The 18,927-nt window shown below is 34.7% G+C and overlaps 3 protein-coding genes across 4 annotated transcripts; 2 read left to right on the top strand and 1 right to left on the bottom strand.

Moving 5' to 3' along the window:
- The first annotated feature begins 3,346 nt into the window (after window positions 1–3,346).
- LOC116031526 (putative lipase YOR059C) lies at window positions 3,347–8,421 on the top strand. 2 transcript variants are annotated; one of them, XM_031273749.1, is made up of 11 exons: window positions 3,347–3,657; window positions 4,667–4,811; window positions 5,571–5,638; window positions 5,943–6,013; window positions 6,270–6,533; window positions 7,114–7,277; window positions 7,417–7,472; window positions 7,559–7,611; window positions 7,715–7,883; window positions 8,001–8,098; window positions 8,187–8,421. In XM_031273749.1, the coding sequence occupies exons 1-11, from the start codon at window positions 3,480–3,482 to the stop codon at window positions 8,289–8,291; spliced, it is 1,371 nt and encodes a 456-aa protein (XP_031129609.1). In that variant the 5' UTR covers window positions 3,347–3,479; the 3' UTR covers window positions 8,292–8,421. The 2 variants fall into 2 exon arrangements, with proteins under 2 accessions (XP_031129609.1, XP_031129610.1); XM_031273750.1 differs by lacking the exon at window positions 3,347–3,657 and adding an exon at window positions 4,425–4,475.
- On the bottom strand, window positions 8,399–9,373 carry LOC116031527 (heavy metal-associated isoprenylated plant protein 29). The gene is made up of 3 exons (XM_031273751.1): window positions 9,331–9,373; window positions 8,934–9,009; window positions 8,399–8,835 (listed from the first exon to the last, which is right to left on the bottom strand). The coding sequence occupies exons 1-3, from the start codon at window positions 9,352–9,354 to the stop codon at window positions 8,492–8,494; spliced, it is 444 nt and encodes a 147-aa protein (XP_031129611.1). The 5' UTR covers window positions 9,355–9,373; the 3' UTR covers window positions 8,399–8,491.
- A 5,686-nt stretch (window positions 9,374–15,059) lies between these two features.
- On the top strand, window positions 15,060–17,068 carry LOC116033529 (U-box domain-containing protein 45-like). Its single transcript, XM_031276275.1, has 2 exons — window positions 15,060–15,437; window positions 16,187–17,068. Exons 1-2 carry the CDS (start codon window positions 15,169–15,171, stop codon window positions 17,037–17,039), a joined length of 1,122 nt encoding a protein of 373 aa, XP_031132135.1. The 5' UTR covers window positions 15,060–15,168; the 3' UTR covers window positions 17,040–17,068.
- Window positions 17,069–18,927: the final 1,859 nt, after the last annotated feature.

Below are 18,927 nucleotides of genomic sequence, written 5' to 3'. Positions count from 1 at the left end.
CACACACGCACTCTCCATCCCCATTTACTGTCATAGATAGTATTCTGGTGAACAAATTAACAATTTTATCTGTAATATGCTTAAATTAGTGAACAAATGAACAATTTGATTTGAAGTTGTCCACTAAATTTTGCCTACTTAAATTCTGTCTATTAATCCATAAATATGACTAAATTCACAGAATTACTGTAATAATTCTTAAATGAACAATTTGATTTGAAGTTGTCCACTAAATCCCATCTCCAGTAGTAGTACTAGTCATAATTCCTAAAGGATATATATATATATATATATATTATATTTTTTTTAATTAATCGGGGACGGGGCGGGGCGGGGAGGGGTATCCCCGTCCCCGTCCCCGATCCCCGCTATTTTTCCACATCCCCGTCCCCGTCCCTTACGGGGACGGGGCACATTGCCATCCCTAAGTAGAGGTGCTTATAATCCAGCGAGGGGTTAGCCATTGTGTTCGACGGTGGAGACCCTGGGTTACACACACAAAAAAAAAAAATAAATAAATAAACACTATCTTGATTGCTTTATACGAAAGATGAGACTATCAGAAAATCATTCATTCCAAAACAATAGAATAGCACAGTCCTATATGACTATAGAAACATAAAACTCTCCTGTAAGATAGAGAACTGAGTCAAGCTATTCTACATTTCTACACCATACATTTAACAAAATACAAGATCTAAATACCAATTCAATATTATTCACACACCCCCTCAAGTGCAAGATTGACAGTCGACAACATTGAGCTTGTCCCGGAGAGTGCTAAAACGAGGAGCAGGTAAGGGCTTCGTGAAAATATTCGCCAGTTGATCCTTTGTAGACACGAAATTAACCTTGAATTCACCCGAGCCCACCTTGTCACACACGAAATAATTTAGGTTGTAAAAATAAATTTAAAACAATAAAATTTCCAAGAATGAACATATTGTTGAAAATGGAAATCAATGTGTGACTATATGAAAAAATAAATTGAGAAAAAATAAATTGAGTGGCTTACTCATTAAAAAAAAAAATAGAAGAAGAAGGTAATCCCACAATTTTATACCAAAAATGTTTGTTATAGATTTCTATTTTTTTTTTCAAAAAACGTTTTTTAACTTTTAGTTAATCACCGAAAAATAATTTTTTTTTTAATGCGAAACATAAAAAAAGTTAATAAGTCATCTTACAACACACACACACATATATATATATATCATAAAATATGTTTTCTGGTTTCTAAATAGAATCTAGTGTAAATTGATCTAGCTAGATATATTATATTCAACATACATTGAGAATACAAATCACGCACCTAAAACTTTAAAATGACGCATCTTAAGTATTATAACTGGCGCACCTTAAGTATAGAAATCAGTCAAATCACGCACCTTAAAAAGAAAAATCACGCACCTTAAGAAGAAAACCAAACACCTAAAGCTTTAGACCAACGCACCTTAAGTTTAAACAACTGACGCACCTTAAGAAGGAAAATTATGCACCTAAAGTTTTAGACCGACAGACTTAAGTTTCACAAACCGACAGACCTAAGCACACAGCACAAAAATCACTCACCTTAAGCACAAATTGGTCTTTTTGCATCTAGGTCAAAATTTGCGCACTATCCTCCCTTCTTCTTCGTTAGAATGTAGTATTTGTTCATAACTACTTTCTCAACAGTTGACTCCACTGAGGCTCAAACCCACTCCCATCATCCATGTGAGAGTGTTAACCGGAACACCGAGTGCCACTAGACCACAAGGTTTTTGGCTGCTAATTAACGAAAAAATGAATTTCAATTTTGAGTTCAATTATTGCACTTGCATAGTGCATACGCAGTATGAGTATTAAACCCGTATTAATTATTAAACCCGTATTAATTATCTTGCCGGCCGGCACGTCCCCCATACGTGAACATGAATGGAGTCTTTGCAACTTGTTTACTAAAAACAGGGTTTTTAGGAAAGTTATAGTGTGTAGTACGGAGGATATTGTATATATAATGATGTTGAATTTTGTGTGTATTTTTTATTTCTATTTTTGAAAGCAAAATGAGAATTCATTAATTCAAGTTGGAATGTAAATACATAATGCATCAGAGATATAAAGTGAGGAGGAATTATTGTTAGATATATTAAATCTAATACATCTATATACATGGAGAGAGGAATACAAAAATGTATGAACAATCAATTGAGACACTCTTAGTCTTTGATTGAATGAATTTTAATTGATGAATTACAATGACATGCTATTTAGAGCAATATTACTGACTAACTTTCTTAAAATAACTACTAACCATTAAACTCATCATCCCACTAAAGTGACTAACCATTAATCCCACCACTTGTTATACGGTGGATCATGGTCACAAAATATCGCCGTTTCATTAAGTAAAAAAAAAAAAAACGGCTGCGGCGGAGCTCCGTAAAGGATATTACTGTTCATCTCAAAAGATACTGTCACACATTTGTTTTTATATTATCAAATGAAACTGTACTTATATCGAAATGTAACTATAGCTGTGTTGAAAGGAAACTGCAGTGTATATAAAATGAAACTGAATAACAGTTTCACATTTTTGGGTGTATATTGTCCAATGAAACTGTAGTTATATCGAAATGATATTGTAGTTGCGTTAAAAGGAAACTGCAGTGTATTATTGACGGTAAATATTGTTACCGGGTATATTTGATAAGTGGAGTATAGTATTATTTGAGTGTAATGGGTAAGTATAATAGACAAGTGAGTAACAATGCCACAATGTAGATCTGTATACTTAGTGAGAGTGAGTGATTTGAATACAATATAGTAGTGTTGTGTATCATAAACAAAGTGTCCCCCCATATATCTTCTACCACAAATCTGCTACTTATATTATGGCTGCAACTGCTCTTCCTCTAGTGAGTGTAACGGACTCCAAGTCCTGGCGAGCATATATTGAGTGTTAGTAATGGTGAGCATACATTGAGTGCTGGTAATGGTGAGCCGTTGGAGTAATTATCATCTCATCAATGTGTCGTCTTTGTGTAACGGGTGACCGTTTGTGGCCTTCAGGATGATTCGGCCTGCATGCCCAATTATCCTGTCAATTATATAAGAAACTGTAATTGTGCTAAAAGGAAATTGAATAACAGTTTCACATATTTGAATATATATAATGTCGAATGAAACTGCACTTATATTGAAAAGGAACTGAAATTGTGTTAGTATCTAGGTGAAAGTGTCAGATCATTCTTCTTGATTTGAGCCACCAAAATATAATAAACTTTGACACTATTATTTCATTTTAATCCTTTAATCACAACGCACTACTTATCTCATATGGAAACAGGGCAGGGCACATAGGACTACTGGAGAGTAGCAGCCAACCAGTTTTGTTTCTAGAAGCACTCTCTCTCTACAATTCAATCTTCTCTGTCTGCCCTCTTTACTTTCTCCGCCTTCTGTAAACACAATTACGTATATGATAGTACAGACAGATGGCGTCATCCGCGCCATTGCTACAACATCACTATAGGCCTCGTCTTTTCCCCAATTCCCAATCTTCCGATCCACCGTCTTCCACCTCCTGCTCTTCCTCTCACTACTGCTCTGCCTCTGCTTCACCTTCGTCCCGCTGCCGCAGAGGATTTGATTGGAAATTCATCAGCTTTTTCGGTAATTCTTTGACTTCCGTCTTCAGTCCAAGTCTTTATCTTTTGATTTTTTTTTTAATTTTGTTTATTTCTTAGTATAATTCAAATTCGCGTCTATGCTATACGCGGCAATGCAGATTCCGCTCACTTTATCAATATTTTGTGGCTTTTGTTGCTCGTGTGGACCTCGAATATCAATTGGGTGATTGCAAAGTTTTGGCCTTTATGTTGGCCAATTCAATATAATCTAATGGAGAATTGTCTGGTGTAAAAACTATGGATAATGAATTGCATCAACACATCCCTGTGATGTGTATTTGCTCTGTCATTGGACGTGTTGGGTTGGTTTCTTATATAGTTATATGAGATTGAGATTTCTGCAAAGTGGATAATATGATTATTTTTGAATTAATATCTTTGTTTTTGTACATGTGTTTGTCTAATATTATTATATTATTAATTTAATACACAAAAAATGACAGACATTGCTCAATTTTCAAGAAACTAACCTCACCCTGGTGGATAATTTTGACCTTTTGAAGGACAAGTATTCAGTTCTATGATTGATGATAAAACTGAACATTTGTGGTGCAAAGTAATCCATTTACATGTTGCATTACGGCATTACCTAATTGGCTAATTGCAGGTTTGGCAAGTAGTTGCCTAGTGTATGTTGAAAATTAATGACAGCTTATTTGTGTACCAAAATGGTAAATTAGGTCAGAAGTTGACACCTTGTTTGGTATAATTACTCTTTCTGTTCTGTTATATGAGTCCCAAAAATTAATTTGAAGACTTTGAAATCATATTGTTGGAATTAGGGTTTGAATGCGGGGACAGGTTTTTAGTTTTGCTTCAAAACTTTCCTGGCTTCCTTTATTCTCAATCTATGTTTTTTTCCTGCCCCAATTTACCTGTCCTTTTGATCTTTCTTTTACTGTCTTGGGAAGCTTGGAATTGTTTATTACTTACACCTATCTTGCTGCCAACTTTGCTTAATTTAGATTTGGGGTCTACTTGAATTTTTGCAGGTGTTAATAATATCTGGAAGAATCAGAATCTAAGAGCTTATGCTATGAATGCATCTCAAGGAGTTGTTCCATCACCAAGGGGCATTATCAAAGTGGGAGATGAGCCTGATCATCTCCTTGTCCTTGTTCACGGCATCATGGGAAGGTAAACAGTTATGAACAATTTCTAAGTTTCTATATGCTACGACTCAATAAAGAATGTGTGCAAGCTGTATGTAATGACAAGGTCATAGTTTAAGCGGAGGAATTCAAGTTATGTGTGAAGAGATATAGAATAGTAACTGAAGGATGTATCTATGCCAATTAATCTGAGAGGTTACGGTTTACGGAGTACTACCATTACATTGAATTGTTTCAGTTCTTATTTTGGCGTGCGACTTCTGAATAGATGCAGAGTAGTAGATGTGAAGATAAATATAATTTGCTTTATTTTATTTTATTTCCTTTTTAACTATAAAATTTTGCATCACAATGAATGTTTAGGTAAAAATATTGACTTATCTTTGTTTGTAGATTTTGAGTTTCATCTAGATTTATGTACTGATAAATAAGCTTAGTTTTTTTATTTTTTTTCCTGTCTTACTCGGAACATTCTGACTTCTCCATTTGGGGTTTTCACTGTTTAATTGATCATATGAATAATGTGTAGTATAATGCAGTAAGGCCTTACAAAATACGTAGGAACATTGACTTGTTGTTCTGTTGGCCTAAGTCAAAAGATCTCATTAAATTAGGATGCAGGCAGAACATTTAGTAGATGTAATGTTTTGTAATTGTTTCTGCATAGCCCATCGCTATCTTGATTACGGAGTATTTCATTATACATCATTTTAAAAAAGAGCGTTTCACTTAAAACTGGTGGGTTTTTTGTCTCTGTTTTGCTTGAACTCGTTAAGTGATGCAGCCCAAGTGACTGGACTTATATACAAGCAGAGTTGAAGAGGCGGCTAGGAAGCAATTTTTTAATCTATGGTATTATTATTATTATTGTTTTAAATTTTAAACTCATTCCCCATTTTTATACTTTTCGTTCACCGCTTTTTCTTTATTTATTTAATTTTATTTTTCCAATTATATGGGGCTATGATGCAGCATTAATTAGATATATCAATTTAAATAGATTCAATAATTTGTTTGGAGGGAACAAAGAGAAATATTATGATGCTAATGCAATCAGAAACCACCTTTTTCTTTGTATACATTTAAAGTTACTTTTTATTAACTAAGAGGTGCAAGTTTACTTAATTTTAACATTTAAGTATTTTTCTGTTTCCAGCAAGTTCATGTAACTGTTATACAAAAACATTTACTGGGATCGATGGAGCTGGAAAACGACTAGCGGACGAAGTTAGTATTTAAAATGGACTTTATTTCAATTTAAATTGTGTCATTATGAAGTTGCCACTCTAACATAGACGAAAGGTGTGGTTTTCTTCGTGAAGCTTTGAAAATGTGCTTTTTGGGCGGACTTTTGTGCAATTAAGTGGAAAAATATATATTATTCATAGAATATGATACAATCCATGTGGTCTCAACCCGCTCTGGGTAGATGCTGTGTTTAAGTGATGATGCTTGCCCTTATTTTTAAGTGAATCATGAACAGGTCATGCAGCTTGTGAAAGAGAGAGAGAGCCTAATAAAGATATCTTTTCTATCTCATTCTCTTGGCGGGTTGATTGCAAGATATGCAATTTCTGTTCTTTATACACCAAGCCCATCCAGTGCTCAGTCTGATGGTATGCACACTTCAAGATCTGGAAATGCAAATCCTATGTGCTCTTCAAATAAAGGATTAATTGCTGGCTTGGAACCCATCAATTTCATCACATTGGCGACCCCACATCTTGGAGTAAGAGGCAACAAGCAGGTTTATTCCCCATCACTTTTTTTGGGGTTTTCCACCCCACCCCCTCCCCCCCCCCTGTTTTTTTTTTTTTTACTAGGGCTCAATAATGATTCTTTTCTAGAGAGGGCTCATACTTTTGGGATTCTGACAGATTAGTCCTACAAATGGGAAATATTATTTGGGCTCAATAATGATTCTTAAAAATATTTCATCTATGAGTTCAATGAATATGAAGAATAAGCTCATTAAACTTTTTAAATATTATGAGAGGTATTTCTTAAAGCCCTTACTTTTCCTAGAATAGTTCTAGTCTTGTTGCTTAATTATCATTTATTAATCTGGTGATTTATGAAGGGTAACCTTATCAATATTAAATATTTTGAGAAATTACTATTTGTAACCAAGAAATAAGTCCTTTTTTGGGGGGATTACAATCAGTAGAGAATCTCTTATGTTTGTTGTATTTTTAATGCTCCTAGTTTTGTGTAAGTTGTGGTTAGATTTCGTGAACTACATTATAGACACTATCGTCTTTATATTTTGCTGTCAGATTGAGTACAAGGAGTTGAAATTCTGATACTTGATTTCATTTATGATTCAGCTTCCATTTCTCTTGGGAGTCAATATCTTGGAAAAGCTTGCTGCACCAATGGCTCCGATTTTTGTTGGTCGAACTGGTAGTCAGCTCTTCCTTACAGATGGTAAACCAAATAAACCACCTCTTCTTTTACAAATGGCATCAGATTGTGAAGATGGGAAATTTTTGTAAGTATTTGATAGGCCTTCAAGGCTTCTACTTATCTATACTAAAGCTGTTCATGTTGCGTCAGTTATTTTTTCTCTGCTATATATATTTTTATTTTTATTACTATTATATTTGTTGTTAATAATTTGTTCCTTCCAGATCTGCACTTGGTGCTTTTAGATGCCGCATTATCTATGCCAATGTCTCTTATGACCGTATCCTGTTCACTTCTCATTCGCTATTCATTTTGCTTTAAGCGTCAAAACTGTTCAATTACTTGAAATTTCTTGACATAACCTAGACATGGTTGGTTGGCGGACATCTTCAATACGAAGGGAGATTGAACTCGTCAAGGTAATTCATGTATTTCTGATTATTTTCTTGTATCAGTTTTGTAACAGTGAATTTTGCACACTTATTTAAGGAGTAAGAATATATATATATCCTAATTTTGCAGCCCCCTACACGATCATTGGATGGCTATAAGCATGTTGTAGGTGTCGAGTCTTGCCCTCCAGTTTTATCGAATGGTCCTAATTTCCCTCCAGAAGCAGCCAAAGCGAAGGAGGCTGCACAAAACGAACCTAGCACGAAGAATACATTAGAATACCATGAAATTGTGGAAGGTATTGTTCAATGACTACTGCTAATAGTAGTCGTGTTTTATGTTTTATACCACCGTATCTATTTTACAGCAATCAAAATGAGAATGACAGTATAGGCGTTTTGCAATTTTGAAACAGAGGAAATGATACGCGGTTTGCAACAATTGGGGTGGAAGAAAGTTGATGTTAACTTCCACTCCGCAATTTGGCCCTTCTTTGCTCATAATAATATCCATGTATGTTTCAAACCGGCACCTTGATCTTTTACTATTATATTGCTTCTTTGGTTATCTGATTAAATTGATTACTAAATCCCGGGAACAGGTGAAGAATGAATGGCTTCATAATTCTGGAGCTGGAGTAGTTGCTCACGTTGCGGACAGCATAAAGCAAGTAGATTCTAACCCATTACTTGCAGCCAGCTTGTAGTTCCGGCTATAAACATGTTCTTTAGAGTATACGGAATATTATATATCAATCATGCATTTATACAAAACCATTTGTTATTTGACCCTTATTTTCGTGTCATTCTAAAACATAACCAAGCATTATATTGTCACATTCGTCCATTGAAAATATATGAACACCCATACATACATGAAGTTTGTTTACAAACCATCTCGATACTGTCACATGATAGAGCAGCCAGTGGCATTTTCGTCGCTGAACATCTTGCTAGTTTGTTCGTCGATAATGGTCGAGTAAGGTGCTTCTTGATAGTAACCGTGATCATGACCATTGTATCCGTGTTTGTGATAGTTATACGAGTATGGTTTGGAGAAGTGGGTAGATGGGTTGCAGTAGAAGTTGTAGTAACGATGCGCAAAGCTGTGGTATTCGGGGTTGTATGGGTATGGCCATAGCTCCGCTTTCCTTCCAGTTTTCCTAACTGTTTTAACAACTTTCATTTGGTCTGCCCATCCCGTCACGGTCACCTTTTGCTTCTCCATCTCTATGTCGACCTCATCCACGCCTGAAAACATGCATATTAGGGAAAATTGTTCGGTTTCTTAAAAAAACATCCCTGAAAGATAAAACGCATCAACCATAGGAAATAGGAAGATGAGATACCGTCAAGTTTCTTGAGAGCTTTCTTAATCTTGCTCTCGCATCCTGGACAGTCCATGTGCACTCTCATCTCCACAATCTGTTATACACACACAGCATAAATCCCACAATGAAATTAAACTCCATCTAGGTAAACAAAACAAACATGATTAGAGTGGTGAAAGCCGGGGCATGGCTCAGTGGTGAAAGTCTGAGTGTGACTGTGGTGGCCGACAAGGTGGCAAATGCCTGGGTTCGAACCCCGCCAGGGGTAAGATCCTGGGAAATAAGCAAGTACTCAGATCACTGAGGCACATCCCGCGATTTATTTCCTCTCACAAGCTCCCCAGGGCAGGGGACGTGAGCTTTGGGGTTTAGACTTAAAACAAACATGATTAGGGTGTGTTATCAGGAAGCTAACCGCCGTCATATTGCGACCCATCATCACTCATATACTGAGGCAGGCAAATGTAAATACCAATGGTGAAGGTGGTGTTGCAGTGTTACAGGTATATATACATCTCTAACTAGGCCTAGTCATAATATCTGCTTCTTGGGGTTCAAGTCTTTCATATTAGGCAATAATTTAAAGAATTAAATATTTGTATGGAAAATGTAGTGAAGTTTCTTTGATAGATCCATATAGGATTAGATATTATAGCTAGTCATTTGGTCTTTAGGAAGCTCTACACTATGGATATCTTGGTCAGGTAATTAAGACCGAGGCATTTGACTCAAACTTAGGAGTTCAGGGTAATTTTGTCATTTTTGTGTAAAATCACGGTAACTGTCTTATTATGCCTATGGAGTACTTAGAGTATCATGTTATCCATAATGACATTTGGACTCGAGATATGTTGAGATTTGTTGGGGTTAGTGCCCGACAAATTATACCATGAATCAGCGTTTACTTTTCATTGTGAACCCTAATCCGAAAATAACCTTCAGATTCTATACTTACAGTTGACACATTTTGTACGAACATTTAATTGTTTCTATATCTATAAACAAATTGAAAGCACATACATGGTAATTACAGACATATAAATTGTTAATTGTAAGTACAAAATATGTTAATTGCAAACACATAAGATGTGTCTGCAGTTAACATATTATGTACCTGCAGTTAATAATTTATGCGTAATTTATAGGCACATAAATTATTAACTGCAGATACATAATGTATTAATTGCAGACATAATTTTTGAACAAGGATTTACAATGCAATACCTTTGTTCCTAGTATAGTAGTAATTGTTAACGGCCGCAGCCGGCGGGTTAAGAGGTCTAAACAAATCTATTGGTCTAAGAAAATTGGGTCGAGATATTAGAACTTATCTAGAGAATTGTATGTGGTTAACTCCATTTGGAATCCAACCATATAAAAGCAGGAGACATACAAAGAACATGTAAGGTACTGAGGTAGAATCTTAAGATTTCCACTATACAACAAACGACAAAAGTCCAAAAATGTCTCTCCTCCCCCCTCCCCGAGCAACCAACCATAGCTCTCCCATGTACTATGCATGTTCTTAAAGTTAGGAAAATATTATTTTCACTCACAAAATCTTGATGTAAAGAATTATGCATTAGGACCACCCACATATAAAAAAGTAGTTTATTAGTGTTTTTCATATCAGAGAGTAAAATTTAGAGAATAAGATTTGAGAGTCCATATCTAAGATTAAAACGTAGATGAAAAATTAAATAAGAATGCGTGTCCCTTGATTAAGGTGGTTTTCTTGGATGATGTCATGCTAGTGATGCAACAGTACCTTTAATACTCCGTAACACATTATTATATTAGGGAGTCATACCACAGAATATTGAGACTTGGCCACTTGGGTAGCTTCAATTATTGTTACCTTTCAGTTTACGCAGGACAGTGACATTTTTTTTTCCTTAGATTGAAATTATGTAATTCATAAATATATTGAATATGTATCTAATTCAGTCAGGGTACTAGTAAGAGTAGTTACTCCAGATGATATTATGAATATGGTATAACGAAATAATCAAATCACAGAATAAAATATAGCTAGAATTTGATAGCGCGGTTGGAGAACACCTCTTAATATGCGGAGTCACGCTTAAAACTTTTTCACTCAAGATCAACTCACGATTTTTACAATCTCAAGGTTCAATGTATTACAAAATTAGGTCTACCACTTATTTAAACACTAACCTTGTAAAGCAACTCTCTGAAAAAGTTAACCAAGTAGAGTTTGAGCTAATTCTACCAATTACACAAACTGCTGATATTAAGTGGAATAGCTTTTCCAGATAGTACTCTAGTTTGTCCCTTGTGTTGAAGTTTCTTCACTGCTTCTTCCAAATAATATGTCTGAATTTTCCCTTGGTAACATAATGAGCTTATCAACAAATTTTGACTTATTTGACCACTATTAGTTGTTTGACTTGGTTAAACATTCATTTGATTAATTAGCTTTTTGTAACAACTTATTGTTTCAAAATTCTAAAATTCAAAAAGCTCATCAAAGAAGCTTTTCGATAAATTTGTTGAGGAAGTCATTTTACATGTAATCAGCTAACAACTAATTTACCAAACATCTTTCTACAATCAATTAATGCTATCAACTAGTCAAACTACTAACCCGATCAGCTAATAGCTATTTACTAAACACATTGCACACACTTCATTGGTGGTTGGACTTCTATGCATGGGTTGAACAAAATTCATAAAAAATCATTCATAAGTAAAATAATATGATTTTGAACATATGATTTCTATGTTAAAACTCGAGATGGAAAACTACCCCTTTTAGTTACTCAGTCTCTATTTTCTAATTATTGGAGTCTCTACGTTTATTTTACTCTCAATGACAAAATCAATTAAATATCTCGCTGGCGGATATAGTCTTTCAATTGTCATCATGAGACTATATCTGCCACCGAGATGGTAATTATGCGATTAAATGTGAAAGGTTTAATAATTAAAGGACTGAGTCAATTATTTTTATATAATTGATAGACTAAAAGTGTCATTTTCTAAAATTACAAAATAACCATACTTCAATAGATTTGAAATATAATCGCTACCGCGCTACATTTGCAATCATTAGCTAAAACTAAAAACCATACTAGTACGATATATCCTAATCATTATACCGTGAATCATGTCTCACATTGCAAGGTGGATCACCAATAAAGTTACGGCTCTAACGGAAAGAAAAAAAATGTTGGTGATAATTATTTACTTAAATGAATGGTTCATATTATTTTGATTTAGTAATTTTTTATGATTTTCCTTCTTTACCATCTATTATATTATTTTTTTTCCAATTAAATAAGCCCACATTCCATTAGTATAAACTTTAGTAACAGAATATTCCGTTAACTTTTAACTTGTCCATTAATTTATATAAAAAAAGGTCTTAGGTCCGAACCCCATCCCAATCAGAGTTGACATAATTGTTAAACATATATATTACGAATATGTTAGAGTATATTATTGAAAAATAAGTATCACACTCTATTACTCTTATTAAATTAAATAAACTAGTAGTGCATTTCTTTAATTTAGAATTCGATGTTTATAATGTCTTTATTCAAAAAAAAATTATTCATTATCAAAAAATTAAATATATATATATATATATATATATATATATATATATATATATATATAAAATTTCATTAGTTATGTACTTATATTGTCTTTATTTTCTAAAATAAAAATTATTCATTATCAAAAAATTAAAAAGAGATATAATTTCATTAGTTATATTGTCTTTATCCATTGTCTTTCTTTTTACACTATCTTGTAATTAAATACTCCGTATGTTATAATACAAAATAATGTTATATATTTATTTATCAAGTATTCTATTAATAAAATAGAAAAAAATTTTAAAAATAATTTGAAGAAAATCATATTAACTATTTGAGGAGGATTGGTATACAAATAAGATATTCAAATAACCCAATAAATTGAAGTGGTAAACTACCCCATAATATCTTTTGGACTATATCACAATTGTTAACTTTAAAGGTAAATCGTATTTCTTTATTAATATGATTTAAAATGTATAAATTTTTATCACAAAAAGTAGTATTTATCAATACTATAATTTTTAGACTAAGTATTTAGACTACCGTTTTTACAAAATTACAAACATTTATTTTAGTGACAATTATAATCAACATCTCATATATTATCTTGCATTCATATACTTTGAATTTCCAATTTAAATAAATAAATTCAATATTTAATTACATATGCATAAACATCTCATATATAATCTTGTATTGATATACTTTGAAGTATTTATTTAAAAATAAACATGTGACATTATCTTATTCGCGCAATGAGCGTGAAAAAACTAGTAATAATAATAATAATATTGGTAATGGTGATCATGTGGTTGTGTTTTGGTGTGATGGTACGTGGTGGTGGTGGTGGTGGTGATTGTGTAGTTGTGTGGTGGTGGTGATTATGTGGTTGTGTTGTGGTGTGGCGATGTTGGTGGTAGTGGTAACTGTGGTGCCTCGATGGTTGTGGCGGTAATAATAATAACAACAACAACAACAAAAACAACAACAATAATAATAATAATAATAATAATACGGAAACTAACTTTAAAAAAAGAGAGGAAAGAGAGATGGAAAATAAAGAATCCAATCCGACTAACAAATTAGGAAGACATTTTCTGTCAAATTGGACATTTTTTCATTGATCAGAATAAATATTTTTCTTTGACTTCATTTTTCTTTGAAAAATTCAGAAAATAATTTTCGAAAATCATTTTTCAAGTTTTCAAACGGACCCTAAATTTAATTACCTATTTTACATTTTTTTCCTAATTAATTTATTTAAAAAAATTATCCATCTTGAATATTTAACTAATAACACACACCTAGTCAACATTTGATAAAATTTTAGTAAAATACTAAAATGTTGTGCCCATCTTACAAACTCCATCGAAAAATTGAATTGGCCTGGTTTGACTTGGAAGTTGGAAAGAAATTAAGTTGCCCAAATTGAACTGCGTTTTGCCCTCCTCAAATTAGGTTCCTCTCCATTAACTTGCAGCACCAACTGTTTGACTCTTGACATTTCATTCTCGAAGTTTTACTCTCTTTGGTCATGTCCCACTATCCATCCCTTAACCATATCCCATTTCATAAAATTAGAACCACAACAAAATCAAAATCCAAACTTTTAAATAATATAATCTCAGCTAGTAATTATAGACGGTTATTTAATTTGTGCATAAAGATCTAATCTAACTTATATAATCGTGCTATTTGAGAGAAATGGGTATCATCCCTTTCTTTTTCAGCATTGTTGGCTGCCTAATTATCTATTTATCATGTCAAGCTGACCATAAGGAGATGCCCATTGCTGATCTGTTCAAAATCATTAGCCAATAGACTGTTCTTATTGAGAATCAAACTTGAAATCTTGTGGTTATCAAGTCAATAACACAACCAACTTGATTGGAGTGACTCCTATTTCCTCTTTGTTGCTGCAGTAGAAATACTAATGAGCAAAATGAACTAACATATCATTATTCTTCTTCCTCGTCAAAATCATTATTTTTCTAGTTTTACCTATCATTTTGCTAGAAAAATAGAATTAAACTTTCCTTTTGCAGTGTGGTAAGAATGCTATAATATTGAACATTTTAATTTATTTTGCATATTACATTAAATATCTGCACCGTACCCATGAGATAAAACTAATCTAACCTTGCATTTTAGTAACATTCTAAAATTTTCTACGAACCTATTAACTTTCATATATACAGCTAATTAGCCAAATGAAAACAATGTATATAAGTCGAATCAGCACCTACCCTGTCACACAGATCAGATCTCATTCATGTACAAAGCTCATTATTATTATTATTATTATTATTATTATTTTTAGCATGAATGCAGATTAAATGGCTACAATACTGATGCATGAGTTGGATGGGTTTTATGCATGATTTTGAATTTTATTTTATTTTAAAATTTTGAAGATTTATATAACTATATATATATATATATATATATGCTCAACCTTCATCCCATGTAACACTGACAGAATTGTGTCTGTACATGTGACTTCTTCTCCCTTGTCCCATGGCAGTTGGTTTTCTTCCCACCAAAAGTTAGACACAAAAAGATACCACTTTTGGTCCACCCCACATAGACATACCACTTTCAAATCTTCAATTTATACGCCTTTCCTCTCGTCAACATTTTTCATCAATTTAGGCAACAAAGAAACAAGAGATATAGAGAGAGAGATTATGATGGAAGAGAGAAAGGAGGAGATGGGGAGAGACTGTAGTGAGGATTTGCGGAGGTCGGTGAAGAAACTGCACTTTGGGAGCTGGGAGGAGAAGGAGGTGGCGGCGGCGGAGATTAAGAGGCTGGCCAAAGAAGACTTAAGGCGGCGGAAATTCATGGCGGAGCTGGGCGTTATTCCGCCGTTGGTGGATATGCTCGGCTCTGAGATGGTGGCGCGCCGGAGGTTGGCGGTTCAAGCGTTGATTGTGCTGGCGCATGGATCTTACACGTAAGTTCATTTATCATTTTATTGTGTTTGTTTGCCTACACCCCAAAATTTCTGATAGGACAGAATTATGGAGGAATAAATCATGTAAGAGATAGAATTATGGAAGGATAAATCATGTAACTAGTTACATGTAAAATAAGAGAATTAATATCTCGTGTTCACAAAGAGTCATTCTTATAAGAAATAGTTCTTACACTGTCACGATCAAAACTTCATACACAAAAATTTCTCATAAATTATATGACTAGTTATCGTGTTTACAAGGAGTCACTTGAGGGTGAAGTTTTTATATTGTGACTGTTAATACTGGATTATACATTATTGTTTGTAATTTATTTCTTAAGAGTCAACTGAGTTAACTGTCTCTGCCTGTTATTAATGGTGTTTGTTTTTTTTTGAAAAATTAATTGTGTTTGTTAATTACTAGGATTATTTATTTATTTATTAATGTTAAGTCATCGTTTTGAGTACAAATTAAATACGAGGTCATGGGTTGTCATACTTCTTCTTCGGCAGACAAGTTATTTATTATAACGTTGTCACACAGATCTAGTTTCAAGAATCTTGTTGACTTCTTTATTCATATATTTTGTTTTTCTGGGTTTCCTATATGATGGGCAAACTCCATTATTGTCAGCTTCCCCAGATTAAACTAACTGGTCTGACAACTTCAAAAATTGTGTTTAGTTTTATTTTTTTTTGGTTCTTTATTTTTAATGACATTGGTTTTTCTTGGTTCCCATTTCCAGGAACAAGGCTCTAATGGTGGAAGCAGGAATCTTATCAAAATTACCTGAGAAAATGGATGTGACAGAAGAATTAATTAATCAAGAGTTTTTACACCTTGTTCTGAGTGTGTCATCATTAGCAAGCAGCCAATTCCCAGTGATAAACTCCTCAAGAATCATCCCATTTGTTGTCAGCATTCTTGAGACGACAGCAAGCAATGAGACCAGAGGATTATGTTTGGAAACATTGTACATTTTGTCCTCAGTTCTGGGGAATTCAGGAATCTTGGTCAGAAATGGGGTGGTGGGTGTTCTGTTGAGGCTGTGTTCATCAAGAGAGGTATCAGAGAAGGCCCTGGCAGTTCTGGGGAACTTGATTGTGACCCAGACAGGGAAGAAAGCGTTGGAAGAGAATCCGTGGGTGCCCGAGGGGTTAATCGAGACGATGGCATGGGACGAGAAGCCGAAATGCCAGGAATTAGCAGTGTATATTCTGATGATCTTAGCACACCAGAGTTCTGTACAAAGGGAGAAAATGGCAAAGGCTGAAATTGTTCCAATCCTGCTTGAAGTGGCCTTGTTGGGCAGTCCTTTGGCTCAGAAAAGGGCACTGAAATTGCTGCAATGGTTCAAAGATGAAAGGCAGAGGTCTATGGAGCATCATTCCGGGCCTCAGATGAGAAGGAGCTCGATTGGTTCGCCCGTTCATCCTAGAGAAGCCGACGAGGAGGGGAAGAGGCTGCTGAAAAAGATTGTGAAGCAGAGCTTGTATAAGAACATGGAAACGATTACCCGTCGGGCCAATTGCTCAGGAGAGTCTTCCAGGCTCAAGACATTAGCCATTAATTCAAGCTCCAAGAGCTTGCCTTACTAGACAGGTTGATTGAATTGAAGCTGAAAGGGGGGTGGGGGGTGGAATTATATTGATTTCCTTTTGTTTTAGCCTTCTGCTGCAGATTCTCTGCACTGATCTTTGTATCATATGGATGAACAATGAACAATTAGATAGTTATTGCAGATTAAGTATTTCCTTTACTTTCATCTGCAATTATGCACTATGGTGCATTGTATATTACTGAACATTGAATTAACAAGAACTCCTTCCAAGTTCCAATGTACGATCATTAACATGAAAGCCTAACAACATTAAACATTAATAGTAAGGTTGTGTTTGGTCGGGAGCTTTTCTACCATACTATATGATCATGGTCACATGGCTAATTAGGAAACGATTAATGAATACGACTGAGGTCGAGGATGCGGTTTCTAAAAAGAGTTTGGTGGTGTTTTAGAGCAAAGCCTACTGTCTTAAAAACAAACTCTCATCACGTAAACAACGGTAACTTACTTTATGTATTAAAAAGACATTCTCATCACATTAGGACGCGGTTGAGATTGCAGCCACCGGTTAATTACAGAAAGATTTTTGGGTGCGAATGTTGTCGAGGATGCAGCTTCCAGAAGTGTCATGGAGGTGTTTTAGAGTAGTGCATGTGATCTTAAAAATCAAATCTCATCACTCTAGGACGTGGTTGAGATCACGGCCATGACACTTATTAGGGAACAATTCATGGTACCACACTTGAGGATGCTAGAAGTAGCTTGGAGGTGTTCTGGAGCAACAACCATGTTCTTAAAAACCAACTCTCATTAAGTTATGACATGATTGAGATCGCGGCGGTTGTGGGGCTAACTATTGAAAATTTTTTGGACGTGACTGCATATAAGGGTTCGATTTCCAAAAGTAGCGTGGAGGTGTTTTGGAGTAGTGCCTACGATCTTAAAACTCAATTCTTATTACGTTAGGACGCTACTGAGATCATGAGCATGGGGCAAACTAGTGATTGATTAATGGACACGCTTACGGTCGAGGGTGAGCTTTCCAAAAGTAGCTTGGAGGTGTTTTGGAGCCGCGCCCGTAGTTTTAAAAATGAACTTTCATCACGTAAACAACTATGACCTACTTTAAGTATTAAACCAACTCTCATCACGTTAGGACGCGACTGAGATTGCGATTGCGGGGCTAATTAAGTAACAATTAATGGATGTGACTCTGATCGAGAGTGCGATTTTTAGAAAGAGTTTGGAGGTATTTTGGAGCAGCACCCATGGTCTTAAATACCAACTCTCATCATGTTAACAACCGTGGCCTACTTTACTTTTCACGAGATACGTGAATACCCAAAGTTGAAGATCAAGATATATGTGTATGCTTGACTCGCTTGTTTTGTCCTGGATTTCATCCCTTTATAGAGCATTTGAATCCGTATTCCTTTCATTTCTACTTTCTAGACTTTGTGTTCATTGTCTTATGTGTGTTTTGCCTTTGGCCTCCTTGTTCTACTTGAATTTGTTTTCATAGTTTTGACGGGATTGAGATTTCTAATTCCTTGTTTTGATGTTTGCCAACTAGGGCAACACATTTGCATTTGTCCGGGTGACTTCCCCTCGTAGGCCTTTCCCCCTAGGTTGTACACATTATGTGTAGGGATGGCAATGTGTCCCGTCCCTGACGGGGATCCCCGGCCCGTCCCCCGTCTCTAACGGGGACGGGGATGAAGAAATTTTCGAAGATCGGGGACGGAGATGGGGAGGGAAAACTTCAATTCACAAATTCTCTGTCGGGGACGGAGATACCCCTCCCTGTCCCCGAATAATTATATATATATATATATAATTTAAATTTTGAAACTAGGACTTATATTTTAAAAATCTTTTATTATTAAAATTTATATTTATTTAATATTTTGACTATGAGCTGA

The sequence above is a fragment of the Ipomoea triloba genome, chromosome 10 (assembly GCF_003576645.1).
Source record: "Ipomoea triloba cultivar NCNSP0323 chromosome 10, ASM357664v1".
NCBI lineage: Eukaryota > Viridiplantae > Streptophyta > Magnoliopsida > Solanales > Convolvulaceae > Ipomoea > Ipomoea triloba.
This window is presented reverse-complemented; position numbering and strand designations above follow the sequence as displayed.